We start from the raw sequence: 20,895 nt of genomic DNA, 5'->3' as shown, positions 1-20,895 counted from the left end.
CCGTTGTGCATTGAAGTTACTATGTGCATACACTCATTCATGTTCCCTAATAAAGTTGTCCCCTACTATGACAGCTACACATGTTGAAATAGACACATTGCCTAGTTCAATAGGATATAACAGTTGGATTATTCATAGGTTCTGAGTTATCACAGTATATATATATATATTTATATAGCAGAATGTGTTCCAGCCTACGGCACATCGATCTATGGTCCATGCATGCTGAACAGAGGAAGAGCATCTGCACGAGAAACAAAGTAAACGTTCAAGTTCTGGGTAGGTTTTATTGTTCGTATTCATTACAGTTCCTGGTTTTCAGAGGCACTCCGCATGAGGGTGCATAGCTGGTTGTCTAAGAAAAGGCATAAGGCATTTGCTTCGTGCATAAAACAGTTCATTTTATTAGTACAGTGGTATTCAAAACCCAAAACAGATTAACCTACCGATATGCAGTAAAAACAACTGTGGTAAATCATCGCATACAGTATCTCAACTACAAGTAGTACTTTATTGGATTTTAGAAACAGTGCTGCAGCATCAGAAATGCACCTTGGCACAAAGAATTTAACCCAACAATAACATGTTTTATTTTCTTAAGGGGTTCTTGATGGAAGGGCAGTGTGGTCCAGAGATGTTGCGTTGTGTCAGACTTGGCAAAACACAAATAGACAACACTTATAGGAGGAATCACAACCAATCAATCACTCACAAACATTCAAAAAACCTTCCCACACGCATCAACATGGGGTTTTTTTTTTCCTTGGAAGAACAGACTTACTATTGATAAGGCTATTATGCAACAAACTAATTTCTGTCCTCAAGAGGAAAGAAAACTAAACAGAAACATCATGCAACACCCAAGAGGAGATGACCTTCATATCAGTTAGGAGTTCAACTTCACACACAACAGAACAGTCCACCCAAAGTATTCAATAACAACCGTTCTGTACATCTACAGAACATAAATCAAAAACAACCCGTAGTCTTCTCTCAACAACTATCAGAAAATATAGACTGGAATTGACTAGTTAAAAAACAACATCTTTTGTGGAAGCTTTGTCTAGATCCCTAGAGCGAAAGAACGGTGTGTTTGTGCGCTCAGTCACTTTCTATCCGGTCTCTCTCCAGTATATCCGTGGTGTGAGAGGCTTCTTCATGCCAAGGAAGGTCTGTTCATCTACAGTGGTCCAGCCTACAGAGGTATGTTCAGAGGCAAGTCAGCTGGTGTTGCCCACAGGGGTATGTTCAGAGTCAGTACGCAATGTTGGTGTTGTTTATACTAAAATGTGAGGTACAGGAGAGGTGGAGGAAGTTTCCTTGTTGCCTCAGTAACAGCCGTCTCTCCACGACTCATTTGAGATTGGGCCATTTGTTCTAGTCATCCCCATAGACCTAACAAACAAAGACAACAATGACATGAGTCTTGATAGCTGTAAGAGTGTCATTCTAACGGTTTGTGGCCGCCACTGATAAGGAGTAATCACGTTTAACCAACGGAGTGTGACTGTACTGAAAAAAAAAATCACACTCTTATCAACTCACTTTATGAAAAGTAATCATCCCAAGTCATAATGCTGAATGTGTATTTCTAAATAATCAATCACCTTCTCGGTGTCTGGGCCAGTCTTCCCCTGGAGGATGGGGCTGCTGCTTGCCTCCCACCCCCAGTAGAGGCTCTCCCAGCTGGGTAGGCTCCTCCATTGGCAGGCCCTGGGGACTGGACCCTCCGTACCCCTCCATTGGGTCCACTCTGGACTACAGGCAGGACCCTGGAGGGCTGGCGGGCCCCTGACATGGAGCCCATGGCTTTGACAGGGACCCGCATGGACAGAGGGGACTGGCCACTGCCTCGCATCCGACTAGATGACATACCTGGGGAGGGGGTGATGGGCATGATGAGATGGGTTTAGTAGAGTGCCATCCACACTGCAAAGGAGTACACATGTGGTCTTCTCACTTATTTCATGTTCATATGCCAATGCTCTGATGACAGTACAATTCAGGTAATGAGAGAGAAGAGCACATTCTCTGTATACATGACATCAGGATTTGTGGCAGAAAAGAGTTGTAGACTAGATGCCTGTACCCAGAGGAATATTAGTGGAACTGAGGTGTATAACCAGGGAGGGAGGGACAGTAATGAGGGATGAGTTGTAGACTAGTTGCCTGTACCCAGAGGAATATTAGTGGAACTGAGGTGTATAACCAGGGAGGGAGGGACAGTAATGAGGGATGAGTTGTAGACTAGTTGCCTGTACCCAGAGGAATATTAGTGGAACTGAGGTGTATAACCAGGGAGGGAGGGACAGTAATGAGGGATGAGTTGTAGACTAGTTGCCTGTACCCAGAGGAATATTAGTGGAACTGAGGTGTATAACCAGGGAGGGAGGGACAGTAATGAGGGATGAGTTGTAGACTAGTTGCCTGTACCCAGAGGAATATTAGTGGAACTGAGGTGTATAACCAGGGAGGGAGGGACAGTAATGAGGGATGAGTTGTAGACTAGTTGCCTGTACCCAGAGGAATATTAGTGGAACTGAGGTGTATAACCAGGGAGGGAGGGACAGTAATGAGGGATGAGTTGTAGACTAGTTGCCTGTACCCAGAGGAATATTAGTGGAACTGAGGTGTATAACCAGGGAGGGAGGGACAGTAATGAGGGATGAGTTGTAGACTAGTTGCCTGTACCCAGAGGAATATTAGTTATTTTAGGGTGGGGGGGGTAGTTGTGAGACAGGCGAGGTACCAGTAAGGGTTACCCGAGGGGAGTAGGGGACATGTGAGAGGCTCCCTCTGAGCCTCTCAGGATAGGTTACGCAGTATCAAGTTCTACTTGAGAGAGTGGGGCAGGTGTACAGGTCAGGTGAGGGTAACCTGAAGAAGGGGCAGGTGTACAGGCCAGGTGAGGGTAACCTGAGGAAGGGGCAGGTGTACAGGCCAGGTGAGGGTAACCTGAGGAAGGGGCAGGTGTACAGGCCAGGTGAGGGTAACCTGAGGAAGGGGCAGGTGTACAGGCCAGGTGAGGGTAACCTGAGGAAGGGGCAGGTGTACAGGCCAGGTGAGGGTAACCTGAGGAAGGGGCAGGTGTACAGGCCAGGTGAGGGTAACCTGAGGAAGGGGCAGGTGTACAGGCCAGGTGAGGGTAACCTGAGGAAGGGGCAGGTGTACAGGCCAGGTGAGGGTAACCTGAGGAAGGGGGAAGGGGCAGGTGTACAGGCCAGGTGAGGGTTACCTGAGGAAGGGGCAGGTGTACAGGCCAGGTGAGGGTTACCTGAGGAAGGGGAGTGGGGCAGGTGAGATATGCGGTTGCCAGAGCTCTGGAGGTTAGCCTCCATGCTGCGGCTGTTCCTGACCGCCTCCAGGGAACGCAGGCTGGTGCGGGGGGCCAGGTTAGGCATGCTGTGCCTCACCTCTTCTGGAACCACACACACGGTTTGAGTTGGAGAAAGACTGAACTGAAACTGTGTTCTATAGAACTAATCGATTTATAAAGTCAAGTCTTCAAACGATACAGAGTACATCTGACTGACAATTCCATGTAGTACTGACTGTGTACTGATACTGCTTTGTTTTCGGGTTAGTGTGTGATGCATGAACACTTCTCTCCGGTCTCCACCTACCCTCGGTCTTGGCGAACTTTAGCAGCTCGGGCCCGGGTCCCTGTAGCGATCGACGTGGAGCGCGTTGCCGGGGGGCCCCCAGCCTGCTGTACTCTGCCTGGCCCTGGGAGCCTGGTGAGGGGGAGAGGCAGCGGGGCGAGCCCAGGGGAGAGGGGGAGTAGCGGAGGCGTCGCTGGGGCAGAGAGCAACACTCATCCTCCTCATCCTCCAAGCTGTAGGTATCAAACTCCTGGTCGCTGTAGGTTCCACCCCGACGTAGAGACTGGAGGGAGGCAGAGGAACTACGACGAGACACTGAGGCAGAGCTGGAGGCATAGTCCTGTCTCAAACCTGAGAGGGGAGAGAGTTAGAGCCTGGACGCTGCCACAGACATACACATGAAAGAACAAGCGTCTACGGGCTTGTGTAGTTAGTATCTACATGGACAATAACTTTGAAAGACATGCACACCCACACATTACAAACACAGTCCTGCCCTAAGCACACACTAACACAGAGTGAGCATATTCACGGTCTTCTTCTTTATCAGTCATCTGTGGCATATTGACAAGCACAATGTAACCCTTTATAGAGACTTAAGAGTATTCTACACACCATTCACCCTCTTCCTGAAATACATTATCACCCGTCCTTATTCTACACAACACCACTCACTCTCTTCCTGTAGGCGGGCCATGATCTGGACATCAGTGAGGTCCTGTAGCTTGTAACCCATGGTGATGGAGTCGTCTGAGGTACTCAGCTCACTGTCTACAGATGACTGGGAACTCAGAGCAGAGTACATACTCATGTAGCCTGGAAAAACAGTAACACCATGATTTAGATATAATCCACAACAGCCCCTTCAGGGATAAAAATAAGGACTATAATACAACCTGAAAACCAAGGACATGCAACTATACATTATCCATACAGTAGTCAATTCTCTTTATTAGTCTAATCAGAGACTGGTCCAGTAATAATCTGTGTATGTAGACCTGAGAACACTATAGAGCTAGGAAATTGTTTCTGGACCAGGCCTGCATTATGAGAAGAGATATTTAGAAATCCTGACTTCCCTGTCTGTCCTACTGTATTAGTATAGACAGCGCTGAGGACAGCTAAAAGCATGATGTTTCTACTAGGCATCAGCAAGGCCATCATCTGACACACACAACCACCCACCCTTCATTCAAACTGAAAAAGAGGCAACATAATCCAGGGTGTTTGGTTATATAACAGATGGGATTAGGAGGAGTCACCAGCAAGCAAAGCATTTACATACTTCATGCAAAGAGTGTTATTTACAGTCTGTGTTCATCATAACATAAGCATTGTGTTGGTTTACATAGCGCCACCCACACCTTGAGAAGATAAAACGTTTGTTTTCCCAGTATCGCTAAGGGCCAAAGTATTTGATATCCACACCACTCTGCAAAACATGCCTGTAAATGCCATTAGTTGTGAAATTATCATCAATGTTGAGGAGAACAACCCTTTGAAAACTTTCCAGAAAAAACAGCAAACATTATAAACAAACATTTAAAACAAAACACTTGTTACAAACCTGTTACTTTAAAGTCCTACTCCAGTCTCCCTTTCAGCTCATTCATCACCTGATTTACTTAACAAAAGGAACATCTCAAAAGCTGGTCCAGGTGTCCAGATGACTCGATTTATACATGGAATATTGTGTTTCAACATGAAAAGTTCCAAAATCGCTTGGGTGTGTCTTAAACATACCAAAATATATATTTTAGATTCTTTAAAGTAGCCACCTTGAAGACAGCTTTGCACACTTGGCATTCTCTCGACCAGCTTCACCTGGAATGTTCCCACATATGCTGAGCACTTGTTGGCTGCTTTTCCTCCACTCTGCGGTCCAACTCATCCCAAACCATCTCAATTGGGTTGAGGTCGAGTGATTGTGGAGGCCAGGTCATCTGATGCAGCACTACATCACTCTCCTTCATGGCTGCCACAGCATTCTGCAGCGATACACCATCCCATTTGGTTTGCGCTTAGTGGGACTATCATTTGTTTTTCCACAGGACAATGATTCAAAAACACACCTACAGGCTGTGTAAGGGCTATTTTGCCAAGGAGAGTGATGGAGTTCTGCATCAAATGACCTGGCCTCCACAATCACCGCAGAGTGAAGGAAAAGCAGCCGACAAGTGCTCAGCATGTGGGAACTCCTTCAAGACTGCTAGAAAAGCCTTCCACATGAAGCTGGTTGAGAGATTGCAAATAGTGTGCAAAGCTGTCATCAATGCAAAATGTGGCTACTTTGAAGAATCTAAAATACATTTTGATTTGTTTAACACTTTTTTTGGTTACTACATGATTCCATGTGTTATTTCATAGTTTTAATGTCTTCATGTCTACATTTGTAGAATAATAGTAAAAATAAAGAAAAACCCTTGAATGACCATGTGTCCAAACTTTTGACAGGTACTAATATTATTTTTTTTACCCCCCTTTCTCCCCAATTTAGTGGTATCCAATTGGTAGTTACAGTCTTGTCCCCTCGCTGCAACTCCCGTACGGACTCGGGAGAGATGAAGGTCGAGAGCCGTGGATCCTCCGCAACACGACCTCGCCAAGCCGCACTGCTTCTTTACACACTGCTCACTTAACCCGGAAGCCAGCCACACCAATGTGTCGGAGGAAACACAGTACAACTGGCGATCGTGTCAGCGTTCATGCACCCGTCCCGCCACAGGAGTGGGACAAGGACATCCCTGGCCGGCCAAACCCTCCCCTACCCGGAGGTAGGTCCCAGTTGAGGTCGGCTGCTATTGAACCCGGGTCTGTAGTGACGCCTCAAGTGCTGCAGTGCCTTAGACTACCCTCCCGAGTGGCACAGCGGTCTAAGAACTTAAATTATTTTTAATCTGATACTACTTTAATCTTGAGTTCCACCAACACTGTTAAACACACTGGAGAGAGAGAGAGCAGCTGAAAGTAAAGCAGCACGTGGTGTATTAATATCATGCGTACCTGAGCCACCACTGGTTAGTAGGATTTTGTTAGTGGATTTGTTGTGGTACCCAGGAGAGAGGAGGCCAGAGCCAGAGGAGCCAGCCTCCCCCGTCTGACCAGAGCTGCTGTAGATGTTCCTCCAGCGAGACGCTAAAGGCACACAGGAGGAGACAGGAGAGGACACACACAGTTACATAACAGGAGTCAGGGCACCGTTGAAAAGGCAACCTGTATCGTGACCTTGTAGACAAATAAAACACAGTCGGGTGGAAGTGTGCGCTCAGGATTCCTTTACCAGTTCTTTAGGTACTGATTCTGAAGTGTACAAAAACTTTTAAAATAATTCCTGATCAAAAGAGAAATTACAACTCTCATCATCGTTTCAAAATGGTCGGCCGTGGCTGGTTCATTTTAAAAACTGTTGTAAAAGAGTGAGTCGAAACTAAAGTCATTGATTTTGTATTTAGTAGGACAGATGATGTTTCCAAGAGCTTAAGGTGGGACCATGTCTGTACCTGCACAAAAAGAGTTTTGGAACTTACTGTCCCATAGCAAAACTTATGAAGAGCTAACAATGGTGTCTATATTATTTACCAACTTCACACAGCTTCATTGTTGGCCACTACCTTCATTCTGACTCATTGCTGGAGCCAATGGGCCAAAACACAAGTTTGGGAGGGTGAAAATGTTCTCTTAGCCTAGAAGGGTGATCTAGAGGTAGCAATGAGGCTATGGTAGGTCATTATTCCTAAGGTACTGGTTCCTATATTTTTAATTGACTTCCTCCAGGATGCAGTATTGTTTGCCATTGGCTACATCAAGTGTGGCAGGGTGAAACTCTCCAATATCACACTTATATAACATAAGTCATATCTATGGGGTAGGTTATAGAGCCTAGTGAATGATTTCCTATATTTGCCGGCTGCCTGTGCCAGTGGGTAGCTGATGTAATACATTGAGCGCAGGAGTTCTCTTTGATCTTTTCTACAATGAAGTCAACTTTGGGGCTGTATTCTCCAGTACCACGCAATGAGCAGCACGGTGGTGTGCATGTCAACGTTTCACTTCTAAAAAGTGGGTAGTTTCATGGCCTGACAGAGGTATTTGCACCAGAACACAGCTATCCGTCACAGGGCAAGGTAATCCAACCCAACAGCCAGCCTCTACACCATGACATCACGTGGTCATTGAGCCAGGCCCTGGTCAGGTGTGAATGGCTTGGTTGTTCAGAAGCTGCAAGAAGTACCAGACGCACACCGGATAAATAAATAATGAATGGGGGTGTGCTGCTGGATCGAACACTGGTAAACTACTGGTGGTGGCGGAGTTGCCGGGATTCTCTAGGTTAGGAGCACCAGATAATATTTTTTGGGGATTGAGAAGCAGCATATAAATGGGGTCTATATAGAATCTAGCTACTTTTGAAGCACACGTGCATTAGAAAATAACATGTAACACTTAAGACAGTTTATTATAAAAGCAAAACATGTCCATAGGAATACATGTCATTGAAATTACAAAGTCATTTAGTAGATTATTAGGTTTCTACATTGTGTAAAATCATCATTTTCCTATTGAGATGCATTACATTGACAAATGTACACTGTCTAAAAACGTCAGGTTTGTTCATGGATCCCCTTTCTCCCAGATGTTTGCGTATACTAGCAAAGTAACCAGGTTGTTAGCTAGCTAACATGTACTAGTAAAGTAACCAGGTTGTTAGCTAGCTAACGAGGTAACATGTACTAGTAAAGTAACCAGGTTGTTAGCTAGCTAACGAGGTAACATGTACTAGTAAAGTAACCAGGTTGTTAGCTAGCTAACGAGGTAACATGTACTAGTAAAGTAACCAGGTTGTTAGCTAGCTAACGAGGTAACATGTACTAGTAAAGTAACCAGGTTGTTAGCTAGCGAACGAGGTAACATGACTGAACGAAGTGAAAACAAATAGTTAAGTACTTTTAGAATGGCCCAGGACATGGTTTATGAACGTTAAATGCGGTCCCGGTGATCCGCTATAGGAAGATTAAAACGTTGCGGCGGTAACAGGGAGTCAGACCTTTTTGACCTGGTTGGGCTAGAAGCCTTTTCACTGTAGTAACGGCGCAACCATGACCCGAATAAATCTGCACTCACAAAAATGAGGTCCAGAGAAGACGCGTGAATAAAAACATTCCCTCGTTATGCCAAGATCATACATTTTCTCATAATCACGACAAGTTGTTTTGTGGAGATTGAGAGAAACTCTATACATACAGTAGGTGTGGACATATTGATGATCGGTTGACAGTAGTGTCATAGTGCCTCGGAGGCAGTAAGACTCTACAATGACCTTTAATAAGAGCACATCTGCTGTAAGTATCCGTGTGCTAGTGTATAGGCCTGGGCCGTATCAAACCCCCAGCAATAAAAGCTGATTTCAATCAATCAATATGTCCACTCCTATTTATAGAAGTTCTCATGATTGACAAAACTTTTGTGAAGTCATTATCAGCAGAAAATTGTCTTGTGATCTCACCATAATGTTGGGGTGTGATTATATTTTCCCCATAGTATGTTGTACCAAAGATGTCTGACAAAGGGAACATAACGTTATGACTATAACTACTGTTCCCTGAAGGACGGGAAACGAGGTACAACCGTTTGGCCCCACACCGCCCATTCCTGGGCTCGGTGAACAGTGGTATAGAAATCAAGGACTGAATCCAAGCCTCACACTTATAACCTGCGGAACAGGGGGCTTCCAGAGAGGCGCAGATTTCATTGGCCATGTCAGGCGTGTTTGTAGATCCTTCAACTGAAGTCGCTGGAGTGAGACTCCCTATAGTATGTTGTACCTTGTCTCCCTCCTTCAGGGAACAATAGTTATAGTCATAACATGATGTTATTGGATAAGAGGCTGTACTGGTTATTGCCTCAGGTAATGTGTCATGACTGCATTCACTGTTGCTCAGTGGCAAGCTCATCTTGTTTTATTGGTTTATTACTTGTTATGAGGTTATTGGGTGTTGGACAGGAGCGTTACTTTGCACCGGTACTGTTGGTATAGGGTTACTGGGCACAAGGAGGAAGCAATGTTATTGTAGAAGGGTTCCTACAGGGTTGTTATGTTAATGTAAGGTTATCAAAAGGTTGTATATGGTTATTATAGGATTACTATAAGTTTATTGTACATGGTTAGTATAAGGTGACTGTGGTTATTATAGTATAGTTACTTTAGAGTTGGTATATGATCATTATAAGGTTATTATCACGGTTACTAGGTAGGTGTGTACTCTGGTCGAGACGGTTGAGCAGGGTGCGACAGGCCACCTCCGTCTCTGGGCTGGGGTGGTCCAGAACCTTCCGACACCACTTCAGAGGAGACTCAGGTCTGGGCTCAGCAACTACCTGCTTCTTAGGGGAGACATACAACCTGCAGAGAGACGAGGGAGAGAATATTTTTTTAAAATATATATTTAAAAGCAATAGATAGATAGATAGAGAGGGGAGGAGAAAGGAGATAAGGCAGAGAGAAAGGAGAAATGTGGTGGATAAAGAGGCAAGCAGCAATGAAAGGAAGAGGATGAGAAAGGAGGTGGTGGATGGAGAGAGCAAGAGGGAGGGACAGAAAGAGAAAAAGTGGCAATTTACATTTTGCAAAGCCTCAAAGCCTGTTCATCCAGACTGCAGTCAAGCGAACAGCAGAACAGTGGGATAAGAAAACAGCATTAATGGTTCTCTGGCTTCCGAGTTACGCATTTAATAACTTGTACTGTGTGAATGTTTGCAGGAGGCCTGTCTTCTAGTCTTACGCATTGCATTGGTGGAACAACCAACCACACACAAACTCGTTATCCTTCATACCACTAATCACCTAATACTAGAAATAGACTCCACTTGTTTCAACATACAGCGTCTTTGTTACATACATACAGCATGTCTTTGTTACATACAGCATGTATTTGTTACATACATAAGGCATTGCCATAAGGCTAAACCATCCTTTTATCCAATCCTAGAAGGTCACCACTCCATCAACCCATTTTAGCCTATCCCGGATTCCCGGACAATAACCAGTCCACAGCCGTGCGGTTTGTGCTCAGCCCACACCTGGCAGTGTTACCTCTTCCTTCCACAGTAGCAATATCAGCAGCACTGTGGCCTGTGTATGACCCCCATCTCCTAATGAGGGCTCTACTGTACTGTCCTCTCCCAGCAATCACTATGCATTACCTTCTACTGCATGAGTTGTCTGAAATAGGCACATCTACAGCATGTCTAGCCTACTGTAGTCAATGTGCCTAGTCTACTACACAATAAGGTGATAATCTCAACTGACACCAGCGCTGGGCCTGATCGTCTTGAACACCAGCGCTGGGCCTGATCGTCTTGAACACCAGCGCTGGGCCTGATCGTCTTGAACACCAGCGCTGGGCCTGATCGTCTTGAACACCAGCGCTGGGCCTGATCGTCTTGAACACCAGCGCTGGGCCTGATCGTCTTGAACACCAGCGCTGGGCCTGATCGTCTTGAACTGCTTTAACTGTTTGAGGACATGTGAAGTAAAGCCAAGTAGAAGTGAGTGTTTAAGTTCCTCTCCTTGAAAAAAGTGCAGCGCAAACTGCCAAGTTCGTTAGGACGTTTGATCCGGGTCACATGGGGGAATGCTTTGAGCCGCCAAAACACACACAAAAGAGGCCTGGCTGTGCCAACTGGTTTTTGAGTAATCAACTTGGGCTAATCTTCCCATTGGACAAACACAAAAGACAAGCCCTCTATCCCACTGGGACCAGCAACAATGAAGACAGTAGTCAGTCAGGTCTCTCACTACAGATGTTTCAGCAGTCAGTCAGTCAGAACCTGATCCTGGAACAGTTTCGGTCTAGTAATTGGAGAGCTGACCAGCGGTGGCCGATGCTAAGTGGTGGGCCTAGTTACCTAGGCCAGTTGTTTAACAGTCAGATCATTTGATACACAGAGCTACAGTTGAAGTGCTGAGTGACTAAGGGCAGATCATTTGTACACAGAGCTACAGTTGAAGTGCTGAGTGACTAAGGGCAGATCATTTGTACACAGAGCTACAGTTGAAGTGCTGAGTGACTAAGGGCAGATCATTTGTACACAGAGCTACAGTTGAAGTGCTGAGTGACTACGGGCAGATCTTTTGGTAAATGGACCATTTGTTGTTGTTTTTATACATAGAGCTAAATATAAATACTGGTGGGCACGCCATCATCTGCACACAAAACAAAGCGCTCATGCATGGACATTGGACACTTTTGTTCACCTTAGCTAGTGTCCCATTTCTTGGCTTGTTCCTTGCACAGCCGGGTTACTTCTAGACTCAACCCCCACAGATTCCCAGAATTCTCCATACCTCTCAGTAAATGTTTTTAGAAGCAGAAGGTCCATGATGGATCACATGCACCCTAAGCCCCCCCAAAGAAGTTTAGGCCCCAGCAGCAGCCATCCAGCCTCTAGCCCAAATGGCACCCTATTCACTATGTAATCCACTACAACCATAGGGTTCTGGTCGAAAGTAGTGCATCATAAAGGGAACAGGGTGCCACTTACGACTTAGTCCTGAGCCCTAGCCACCAGCCCAAAGCAGCTTAGGGGTCCATGCTTGGGCAGATTATTTATTTAATGTTGTAGTAGTGATAACCACCTGGGGCTCATACAGACTGGTTAATAATGTGGTAGAGAGAACAAGGCCTTGCTGCTTTGGGTTGTTAATCCACAGATCAGCTGCTAAAGTAGCTACCAGGAATACAATATGGTGCCCGTTTGTGTCGGACAATACTGTACAAAATGGTACAGCTAAAACAAACGCATAATAGTTCAAACTTTAAAAAAATAATTAAACACCCGGAACTTGGCAAACACACACAAGCTTCATGTCCAGATGAACATGGTGGTGTACAGAGGGGAAATTAAATGAAGATGGACTCACTTGGAATTAGCAGTCTGCCATTAAACATTTTGAGGTAATCCAATCCTGTTAATTTGATTCTGGTAAACAAGCCAAGCTCCTCCTTCACCACAGAAGAACCGAGACTAGACAGCAACAGCAGTACAGGGTTGACATTAATTTGAAGAGAGTGAGATGATCATTTGAATGATGCAAATCCTGACTGAGCCAGCAGTAGGAGAAGCCCCGAGCAGCGACTGAGACAGCAGTAGGAGAAGCCCTGAGCAGGGACTGAGACAGCAGTAGGAGAAGCCCTGAGCAGCGACTGAGACCCTGAGCAGCGACTAGCCAGAGTAAGCCCTGAGACAGCAGTAGGAGAAGCCCTGAGCCAGCAGTAGGAGAGCCAGCCCTGAGCAGCGACTGAGCCAGCAGTAGGAGCCCTGAAGCCCGAGCCAGCAGCAGTAGGAGACAGCCGAGCAGCGACAGACAGCAGAGCAGCCCTGACAGACAGCAGTAGGAGAAGCCCTGAGCAGGGACTGAGACAGACCCTGAGCAGCGACTAGTAGGAAAGCCCTGAGCAGCGACAGACCAGCAGTAGGAGAAGCCCTGAGCAGCGACAGACAGAGTAGGAGAAGCAGCAGTAGGAGAAGCCCTGAGCAGCGACAGAGACCCTGAGCAGAGACAGCAGTAGGAGAAGCCCTGAGCAGCGACAGACAGCAGTAGGAGAAGCCCTGAGCAGCGACAGACAGCAGTAGGAGAAGCCCTGAGCAGCGACAGACAGCAGTAGGAGAAGCCCTGAGCAGCGACAGACAGCAGTAGGAGAAGCCCTGAGCAGCGACTGAGACAGCAGTAGGAGAAGCCCTGAGCAGCGACAGAGACAGCAGTAGGAGAAGCCCTGAGCAGCGACTGAGACAGCAGTAGGAGAAGCCCTGAGCAGCGACTGAGACAGCAGTAGGAGAAGCCCTGAGCAGCGACTGAGACAGCAGTAGGAGAAGCCCTGAGCAGCGACTGAGACAGCAGTAGGAGAAGCCCTGAGCAGCTGACTGACTGAGACAGCCCTGAGTAGGAGACAGCCCTGAAGCCCTGAGCAGCGACAGACAGCAGTAGAGAAGCCCTGAGCAGCGACAGACAGCAGAGACCCTGAGCAGTAGACAGCAGTAGAAGCCCTGAGCAGCGACAGACAGCAGTAGTAGAAGCCCTGAGCAGCGACAGACAGCAGTAGGAGAAGCCCTGAGCAGCGACAGACAGCAGTAGTAGAAGCCCTGAGCAGCGACAGAGACAGCAGTAGTAGAAGCCCTGAGCAGCGACAGACAGCAGTAGGAGAAGCCCTGAGCAGCGACAGACAGCAGTAGTAGAAGCCCTGAGCAGCGACAGACAGCAGTAGTAGAAGCCCTGAGCAGCGACAGAGACAGCAGTAGTAGAAGCCCTGAGCAGCGACAGACAGCAGTAGTAGAAGCCCTGAGCAGCGACAGACAGTAGTAGAAGCCCTGAGCAGCGACAGAGACAGCAGTAGTGAGAAGCAGCAGTAGTAGAAGCCCTGAGCAGCAGACCCTGAGACAGACAGCAGTAGTAGAAGCCCTGAGCCCTGAGCGACAGACAGCAGTAGTAGAAGCCCTGACAGACAGCAGACCCTGAGACAGCAGTAGGAGAAGCCCTGAGAAGCCCAGTGAGCCCTGAGCAGACAGCAGTAGTAGAAGCCCTGAGCAGCGACAGACAGCAGTAGTAGAAGCCCTGAGCAGCGACAGACAGCAGTAGTAGAAGCCCTGAGCAGCGACAGACAGCAGTAGTAGAAGCCCTGAGCAGACAGCAGTACCCTGAGACAGCAGTAGTAGAAGCCCTGAGCAGCGACAGACAGCAGTAGTAGAAGCCCTGAGCAGCGACAGACAGCAGTAGTAGAAGCCCTGAGACAGCAGTAGTAGAAGCCCTGAGACAGCAGTAGTAGAAGCCCTGAGCAGCGACAGACAGCAGTAGTAGAAGCCCTGAGCAGCGACAGACAGCAGTAGAAGCCCTGAGCAGCGACAGACAGCAGTAGAAGCCCTGAGCAGCGACAGACAGCAGTAGTAGAAGCCCTGAGCAGCGACAGACAGCAGTAGTAGAAGCCCTGAGCAGCGACAGACAGCAGTAGTAGAAGCCCTGAGCAGCGACAGCGACAGACAGCAGTGAGACCCTGAGCAGCGACAGACAGCAGTAGTAGCCCTGAGCAGACAGCAGTAGTAGCCCTGAAGCCCAGACAGCAGTGAGAAGCCCTGAGCAGACAGACAGCAGTAGTAGAAGCCCTGAGCAGCGACAGACAGCAGTAGTAGAAGCCCTGAGCAGCAGCAGCAGTAGGAGAAGCCCTGAGCAGCGACAGACAGCAGTAGAGAAGCCCTGAGCAGCGACAGACAGCAGTAGTAGAAGCCCTGAGCAGCGACAGACAGCAGTAGTAGAAGCCCTGAGCAGCGACAGACAGCAGTAGGAGAAGCCCTGAGCAGCGACAGACAGCAGTAGAAGCCCTGAGCCCTGAGCGACAGACAGCAGTAGTAGAAGCCCTGAGCAGCGACAGACAGCAGTAGTAGAAGCCCTGAGCAGCGACAGAGACAGCAGTAGTAGAAGCCCTGAGCAGCGACAGACAGCAGTAGTAGAAGCCCTGAGCAGCGATTTGTTCTTAACTGATTTGCCTAGTTAAATACAAGTTTTTTTTTAAATAATAATAATGTGGGATAAACAAAGGACCACTAATGCCTTGTTTCCACTTCTCTGGTTGTGGAAAATGCTGCAGCCTTGGCTCATCTCACACACACTCTTTTGAACTTCGCCAAGTATGAAGCAATAAGTCAAGTCATGCTATTGGACTACCTATGGCTGTGTGTATTAGGGCCCAAAGGCTGTATGTATTAGGGCTAGAGGTCGACCGATTAAATAGGGCCCATTTCAAGTTTTCATAACAAATTGGTAATCGTCATTTTTGAATGCCGATTATGGTCGATTATATTGCACTCCACGAGGAAACTGCATGGCAGGCTGACCACCGGTTACGCGAGTGCAGCAAGGAGCCATAAGTTGCTAGCTAACATTAAACTTATCTTATAAAAAAACAATCAATCTTAACCTAATCACTAGTTAACTACACATGGTTGATGATATTACTAGTTTAACTAGCTCGTCCTGCAGTGCACATAATCAATGCGGTGCCTGAAATTGTGTCACTTCTCTTGCGTTCAGTGTAAGCAGTCAGGGTATATGCAGCAGTTTGGGCCGCCTGGCTCGTTGTGAACTGTGTGAAGACCATTTCTTCCTAACAAAGACCATAATTAAATTTGCCAGAATTTTACTTATGACATAACATTGAAGGTTGTGCAATGTAACATCAATATTTAAACTTAGGGATGACATCCGTTAGATAAAATACAGAACGGTTCCATATTTCACTGAAAGAATAAACGTTTTGTTTTCGAAACGATATCTTCCGGATTTTACCATATTAAAGATCTAAGGCTCGTATTTCTGTGTGTTATTATATTATAATTAGATCTATGATTTGATAGAGCAGTCTGACTGAGTGGTGGTAGGCAGCAGAATCGTAAGCATTCGTTCAAACAGCACTTTCCTGCATTTGCCAGCAGCTTTTCGCAATGCTTGAAGCACAGCGCTGTTTATGACTTTAAGCATATCAACTTCCGAGATTAGGCTGGCAATATAATAGTGCCTATAAGAACACACAATAGTCAAAGGTATATAAAATACAAATGGTATAGAGAGAAATAGTCCTATAATAATTACAACCTAAAACTTCTTAACTGGGAATATTGAAGACTCATGTTAAAAAGGAACCACCAGCTTTCATATGTTCTCATGTTCAGAGCAAGGAACAAACATTAGCTTTCTTACATGGCACATATTGCACTTTTACTTTCTTCTCCAACACTTTGTTTTTGCATTATTTAAACCAAATTGAACATATTTCATTATTTATTTGAGACTAAAGGTGTGTATTATATTAAGGCCGTGTGCATTGGGGCCCAAAGGCCGTGTGCATTGGGGCCCAAAGGCCGTGTGCATTGGGGCCCAAAGGCCGTGTGCATTGGGGCCCAAAGGCCGTGTGCATTGGGGCCCAAAGGCCGTGTGCATTGGGGCCCAAAGGCCGTGTGCATTGGGGCCCAAAGGCCGTGTGCATTGGGGCCCAAAGGCCGTGTGCATTGGGGCCCAAAGGCCGTGTGCATTGGGGCCCAAAGGCCGTGTGTATTAGGGACCACCATAGCAAAATGCTTTAAGAATGGAAAACAAGTACCTTTCTTATTGGACAAATTTCAGTCCATTTTATTCAGTTGGGTGCCTAGTGAATAAGACCCATGTCTCCTCGGCCGTTGAGAGCCCAGCTGTGCTGCAATAGTTCTTGCTCTGCGCTCAAGCCTCCTCATCCCTCTCTGGGTATTCATGTCAGAGGAGAAAATCACTACTGCTGCTGAGCGCACACATAGTGCCCAGCGACAACAGTGGCCCCTCTCCCTCTCTGTCCATTTCAGTCTCCCTCCCAGTCACTACCCATCCTCTCTCTCCACACTAACCCCTCTTTTCTCTCTCCCAGTCACATAGATTCAGTGATCAGAGGCACTGCCTGTCAGTGCCCATTTTATACAGCCCACAAAGCAGAGCATTTCCAAGACAGAAGCAACGCACAGATATTTCCCTCTAAAGGCCTGCTAGCTCAGCTGCATCAAATCTGCATGTTTTCCTCTGGTTGTTGCGTATCACGGAAACCAGGCCAACTGCCACAGCAGAGACCCACCTCCAACCTAGGGCCACGTTCCAAACAGTACATTTTTCCCTACATAGTGCACTAGGGCCCTGGTCAAAAGTAGTGCACTATAACGGGAATAGGGTGCCAATTGGGATGTTGGTATGACTAAAAGTGGCAGTCATAGTCCCTATACTTATGAGAGTGAAAGGTTCAACAGAACAGTAACATAATGACTCATCTGGCTATAGAGTCTTCCATCATCCTGAGTGTGAACACAAATTCATCCCCCACACACAGTATGACATCACGCCGACCCCTGGAGACAGTGGTAAACAGATGTCTCCACGGCAACGTGGGGGTGAAGACCATTGAAGAGACGTCTACATGTGTTCCTCTCCTCCATCTGCAGCGATCAGAATGTGTCCTAGTGTCTACTGGGAATAAGTTTCATCTGAGCAGAATCTGCAGATACACAGCAGATGAGCAGAGCAGAATCTGCAGATACACAGCAGATGAGGAAGGGACCGTAGACTAAGACCCTTTATGATCGGAGCATAGAAAATAAAAAGGTAGGAGACCTTACAAACAGTGTGCAGAGGATATTTGACTGAATCTGAAATGGCACTCTATTCCCTATATAGTGCACTCCTTTTGAGCAGAGCCTTATGCAGGCCCCAGTTTAAAGTACTGCATTAGCTTTATAGGAAATATGTTGGAATTTCAGAAGCTTCCTTTGTCTCGCTCCTATCCCCATGGTACCTACCAGCTGTCCTCGTCATCCACCTCTGCAAGGTCCTCCCATAGGTCCAGAACATCAACCTCATCCAGGGCCAACGGGTCCACCCCCGAGTCGCTCTCCGCCAGGGTCTCAGACTCATAACTGTCCAGAGAGGGACTCTCTGGGGTTGTGCTTAGCCCCTGGGTCGGTGCCGATCCTGGTCCATTCCCGCACGGCAGGGTCAGAAAGCCTGCACACAATCCACCATCCGCATCCTCTATCCGGTTAGCTGCAGGGAGTGGGGAGATATCCTCACTGCTACTACTGTCCTGAGGAGGGGACAGCTCCAAGTCACTGCTGCTGTCCTGAGGAGGGGACAGCTCCAAGTTACTGCTGCCTAGTTCCGTTCCACAGCTTCCACTGCTCCCCAACCTGAGAGGGGAGTTGGTGTTGGTAACCTCTTTGCTGGAAGAGATTCTCTCATTGATGTTGGTACTGGTTGTGAGGTTACTGTTTGTGGTGGTCGCTCCTCTGAGATGTAGATTCTTACTGTCTCCCCTGTTGCGGAGTGTTTGATTCTGGACCTCGAGTCTTCGAATGAGCTCCTGGAGCTTACGTACCTCCTCCAACTCCACCCCTGCTAGCTCCTGCTCTTCCTCGTAGCTTTGCTGGGACGTCTTCATGAGACCCCCGGTACAGTCATTGCCTGCCGGTTGGACCTCACCGGCGCTGTCCGGAACTACCATGTCGCCGCTGTTCTGCTAGGGGAAGATAAACGAATGTGTCGATCAGCAGCTCGCGTAAGAAACAAACAATTAAAATCACTGTTTTGAGATAAGCAATCATGCGAACAAACACCCAAACTGCAAGCTCATCGTGGTGCGATAACTAATCCATTTGATCAGAGCTAGTTACTTCGTTACGTTTACATGCCAATAAAAGCCATAGACGGCAGTTGAATATATTTTCTGACTACATCAATTCACAAACTCCCATGTTTATAATTAATAGCGCTGCCATGATGAGTAAAGAAATAAACGGCCGAAGCTACGTAGGCTGACAATTCGTAGGCTAACAACGGGCACAAACCGCATCTCCCCCACTCACATTCAGTTTCATTGAATGCCGCCAACATTTGCAGCTAAAGATAAGTGCAGCGTCTAGTTGCCATTTGTTGCGAGCTAATTAGATCAAACTGACGTTAAAACACATGCTTTTTTTAATAATTTATCGTGCAAGCCAATAGATCATTGTCCTTACATCGATGCATTTCCAAGAGAACTGTTGATTAGCCAGCCACCAAGCTAAAGCGCTAGCTAAACATAACAAACCTACCTTGGCTTCACCGGTTGAGATGAGCCGTGTTGTCAAGAAATGCTCGAATTAGCCCGATAAATCCAATACACGAGTTTGCATTAATCAAGTACGTTTAGAAGGAATACATTTTTTTTTAAGTAAATGAGATGTATGTAAGAAAATTATATGATTGTCGATGTAATAGCTCGAAGCACGCTAAGCCATGTCCCTGTTAGCCTATAACTGGCTAGTTAGTAAAGATAGGTAACTTAGCAGCTATGTTTTGCCAGCTTTGAGGGACTCCAGTTGACCCAATCAGAGCATTGATCCCGCCCCCTAACTAACATTAACACGGTATTTGCTGCCACCTACAGGCTACTCCAGGTATTGCCTGTCCTTTTCTTCTCGTGCGCTAGAGGTCGCCAAATAAAAGGGGTAAGAAAAACTAACCCAATGTCACAACTGAGGTGCATCGAGTTCGCTTCAACGTTTTCTACGTTGCGTGACGATTTGAAATGAAACGAAACGTTTCCCCAAAACTATGAGAACCGTTCTTCAACAGTATTTGAGGTACGTTTGCTCCCGTTTGGTGGGTGTGGCGAGGTGTGGCCTGATCAATATGGGCATGACCAGAACCATGTATTTAGAATAAATAAGTAAAAACGTTGCTCTGGGTGTGAATATTTCAAATTGCAGAACACTTGCAGCACACTATAGAGTAATCGCCCTCTGAGCCACCATAATTACAGCGTTTGTCAACTGGTCATTCAGTACAGTACAGTTTCCTTTCTGGCATACTTAACGCAGCCCAGTCATCAGTACTATACACTCTTTGGCCACAAAATTGTCAGTGAACATGAGAGTAAATTACATACCTAGTACAACACCAAACATTCCAAGACTTCTCATTTACTCTCATGGTAGATGACATACCTAGTACAACACCAAACATTCCAAGACATCTAATCTACCACAATACTTATAATTATCCAAATAACCTGTCTTCAACATAACAAACTACATGAGCTGTGAATGGGGAACATAAACTAACTGAATAAAATAACTCCTCTGTAGTATTGTGATGCAACACCTCTCTTTATCTGTGCCAAGACCCACACATACCATCATTGCTCAAGTTCTGCAGAACCCTTACTTCTGTTGCAAAAGTGATTCTCATGGTAATAAACATGCTTCACTTATTGAATTGTACCTGTAGATAATAGAGCTATATGAGTTAGTAGCCTACGACCAGAAACAAGCCCTGGGCAGAGTCCTGATGTTGATCTAGTGGAAGAATAATGGGTTGGGTTCCCAAAGTGAAGGCAGAGAGAGAGGGTGAAACCTGTAAGAACACGTACCAATAAGTACGCTTCAGCACATGTTACTGTGTGTGTACCCCATCCTATTCTTCACTATATGAGCTGTTATGGTCTGGATTCAAAGTAAATATGAGAGGGGGACTTTTCTGTTCAAAAGTAAAGAAAAAAGTCTTATTGTGGCTAGATAACCCCCATAAATATGGGATGAAATACAGAAATATCAAGTTTACATAAGTATTCACACCCCTGTGTAAATACATGTTAGAATCACCTTTGGCAGTGATTACAGCTGAGGGTGTCTCTGGGTAAGTCTCGAAGAGCTTTGCACACCTGGATTGTACAATATTTGCACATTATTCTTTTTA

The 20,895-nt window shown here is 46.4% G+C and overlaps 1 protein-coding gene across 4 annotated transcripts; it reads right to left on the bottom strand.

The window, feature by feature from the left end:
- Nucleotides 1-261: 261 nt before the first annotated feature.
- zgc:66447 (SLAIN motif-containing protein-like) lies at nucleotides 262-19,485 on the bottom strand. 4 transcript variants are annotated; one of them, XM_035765284.2, is made up of 9 exons: nucleotides 19,251-19,485; nucleotides 17,961-18,676; nucleotides 9,863-10,002; nucleotides 6,606-6,737; nucleotides 4,278-4,418; nucleotides 3,624-3,953; nucleotides 3,275-3,418; nucleotides 1,608-1,875; nucleotides 262-1,395 (listed from the first exon to the last, which is right to left on the bottom strand). In XM_035765284.2, exons 2-9 carry the CDS (start codon nucleotides 18,659-18,661, stop codon nucleotides 1,329-1,331), a joined length of 1,923 nt encoding a protein of 640 aa, XP_035621177.1. In that variant the 5' UTR covers nucleotides 18,662-18,676; nucleotides 19,251-19,485; the 3' UTR covers nucleotides 262-1,328. The 4 variants fall into 4 exon arrangements, with proteins under 4 accessions (XP_035621177.1, XP_035621173.1, XP_035621176.1 ...); XM_035765280.2 differs by having other exon boundaries at nucleotides 9,848-10,002; nucleotides 19,251-19,484; XM_035765283.2 differs by having other exon boundaries at nucleotides 3,275-3,415; nucleotides 9,848-10,002; nucleotides 19,251-19,484.
- Between the last annotated feature and the right edge of the window lie 1,410 nt (nucleotides 19,486-20,895).

The sequence above is a fragment of the Oncorhynchus keta genome, chromosome 4, assembly GCF_023373465.1.
Source record: "Oncorhynchus keta strain PuntledgeMale-10-30-2019 chromosome 4, Oket_V2, whole genome shotgun sequence".
Lineage (NCBI taxonomy): Eukaryota > Metazoa > Chordata > Actinopteri > Salmoniformes > Salmonidae > Oncorhynchus > Oncorhynchus keta.
Note: the sequence above shows the minus strand (reverse complement) of the source record. Positions and strands in the feature narration are given on the sequence as shown.

Coding starts and splice junctions, on each gene's coding strand:
- zgc:66447 (XM_035765280.2), bottom strand. CDS start 18,661: ATGGTAGTTCCGGACAGCGCCGGTGAGGTCCAACCGGCAGGCAATGAC. Junction 3,419..3,623: donor AAAGTTCGCCAAGACCGAGG/GTAGGTGGAGAC, acceptor GTGTGGTTCCAG/AAGAGGTGAGGCACAGCATG. Junction 1,876..3,274: donor GCCCCACTCCCCTTCCTCAG/GTAACCCTCACC, acceptor CCCCCTCCCCAG/GTATGTCATCTAGTCGGATG.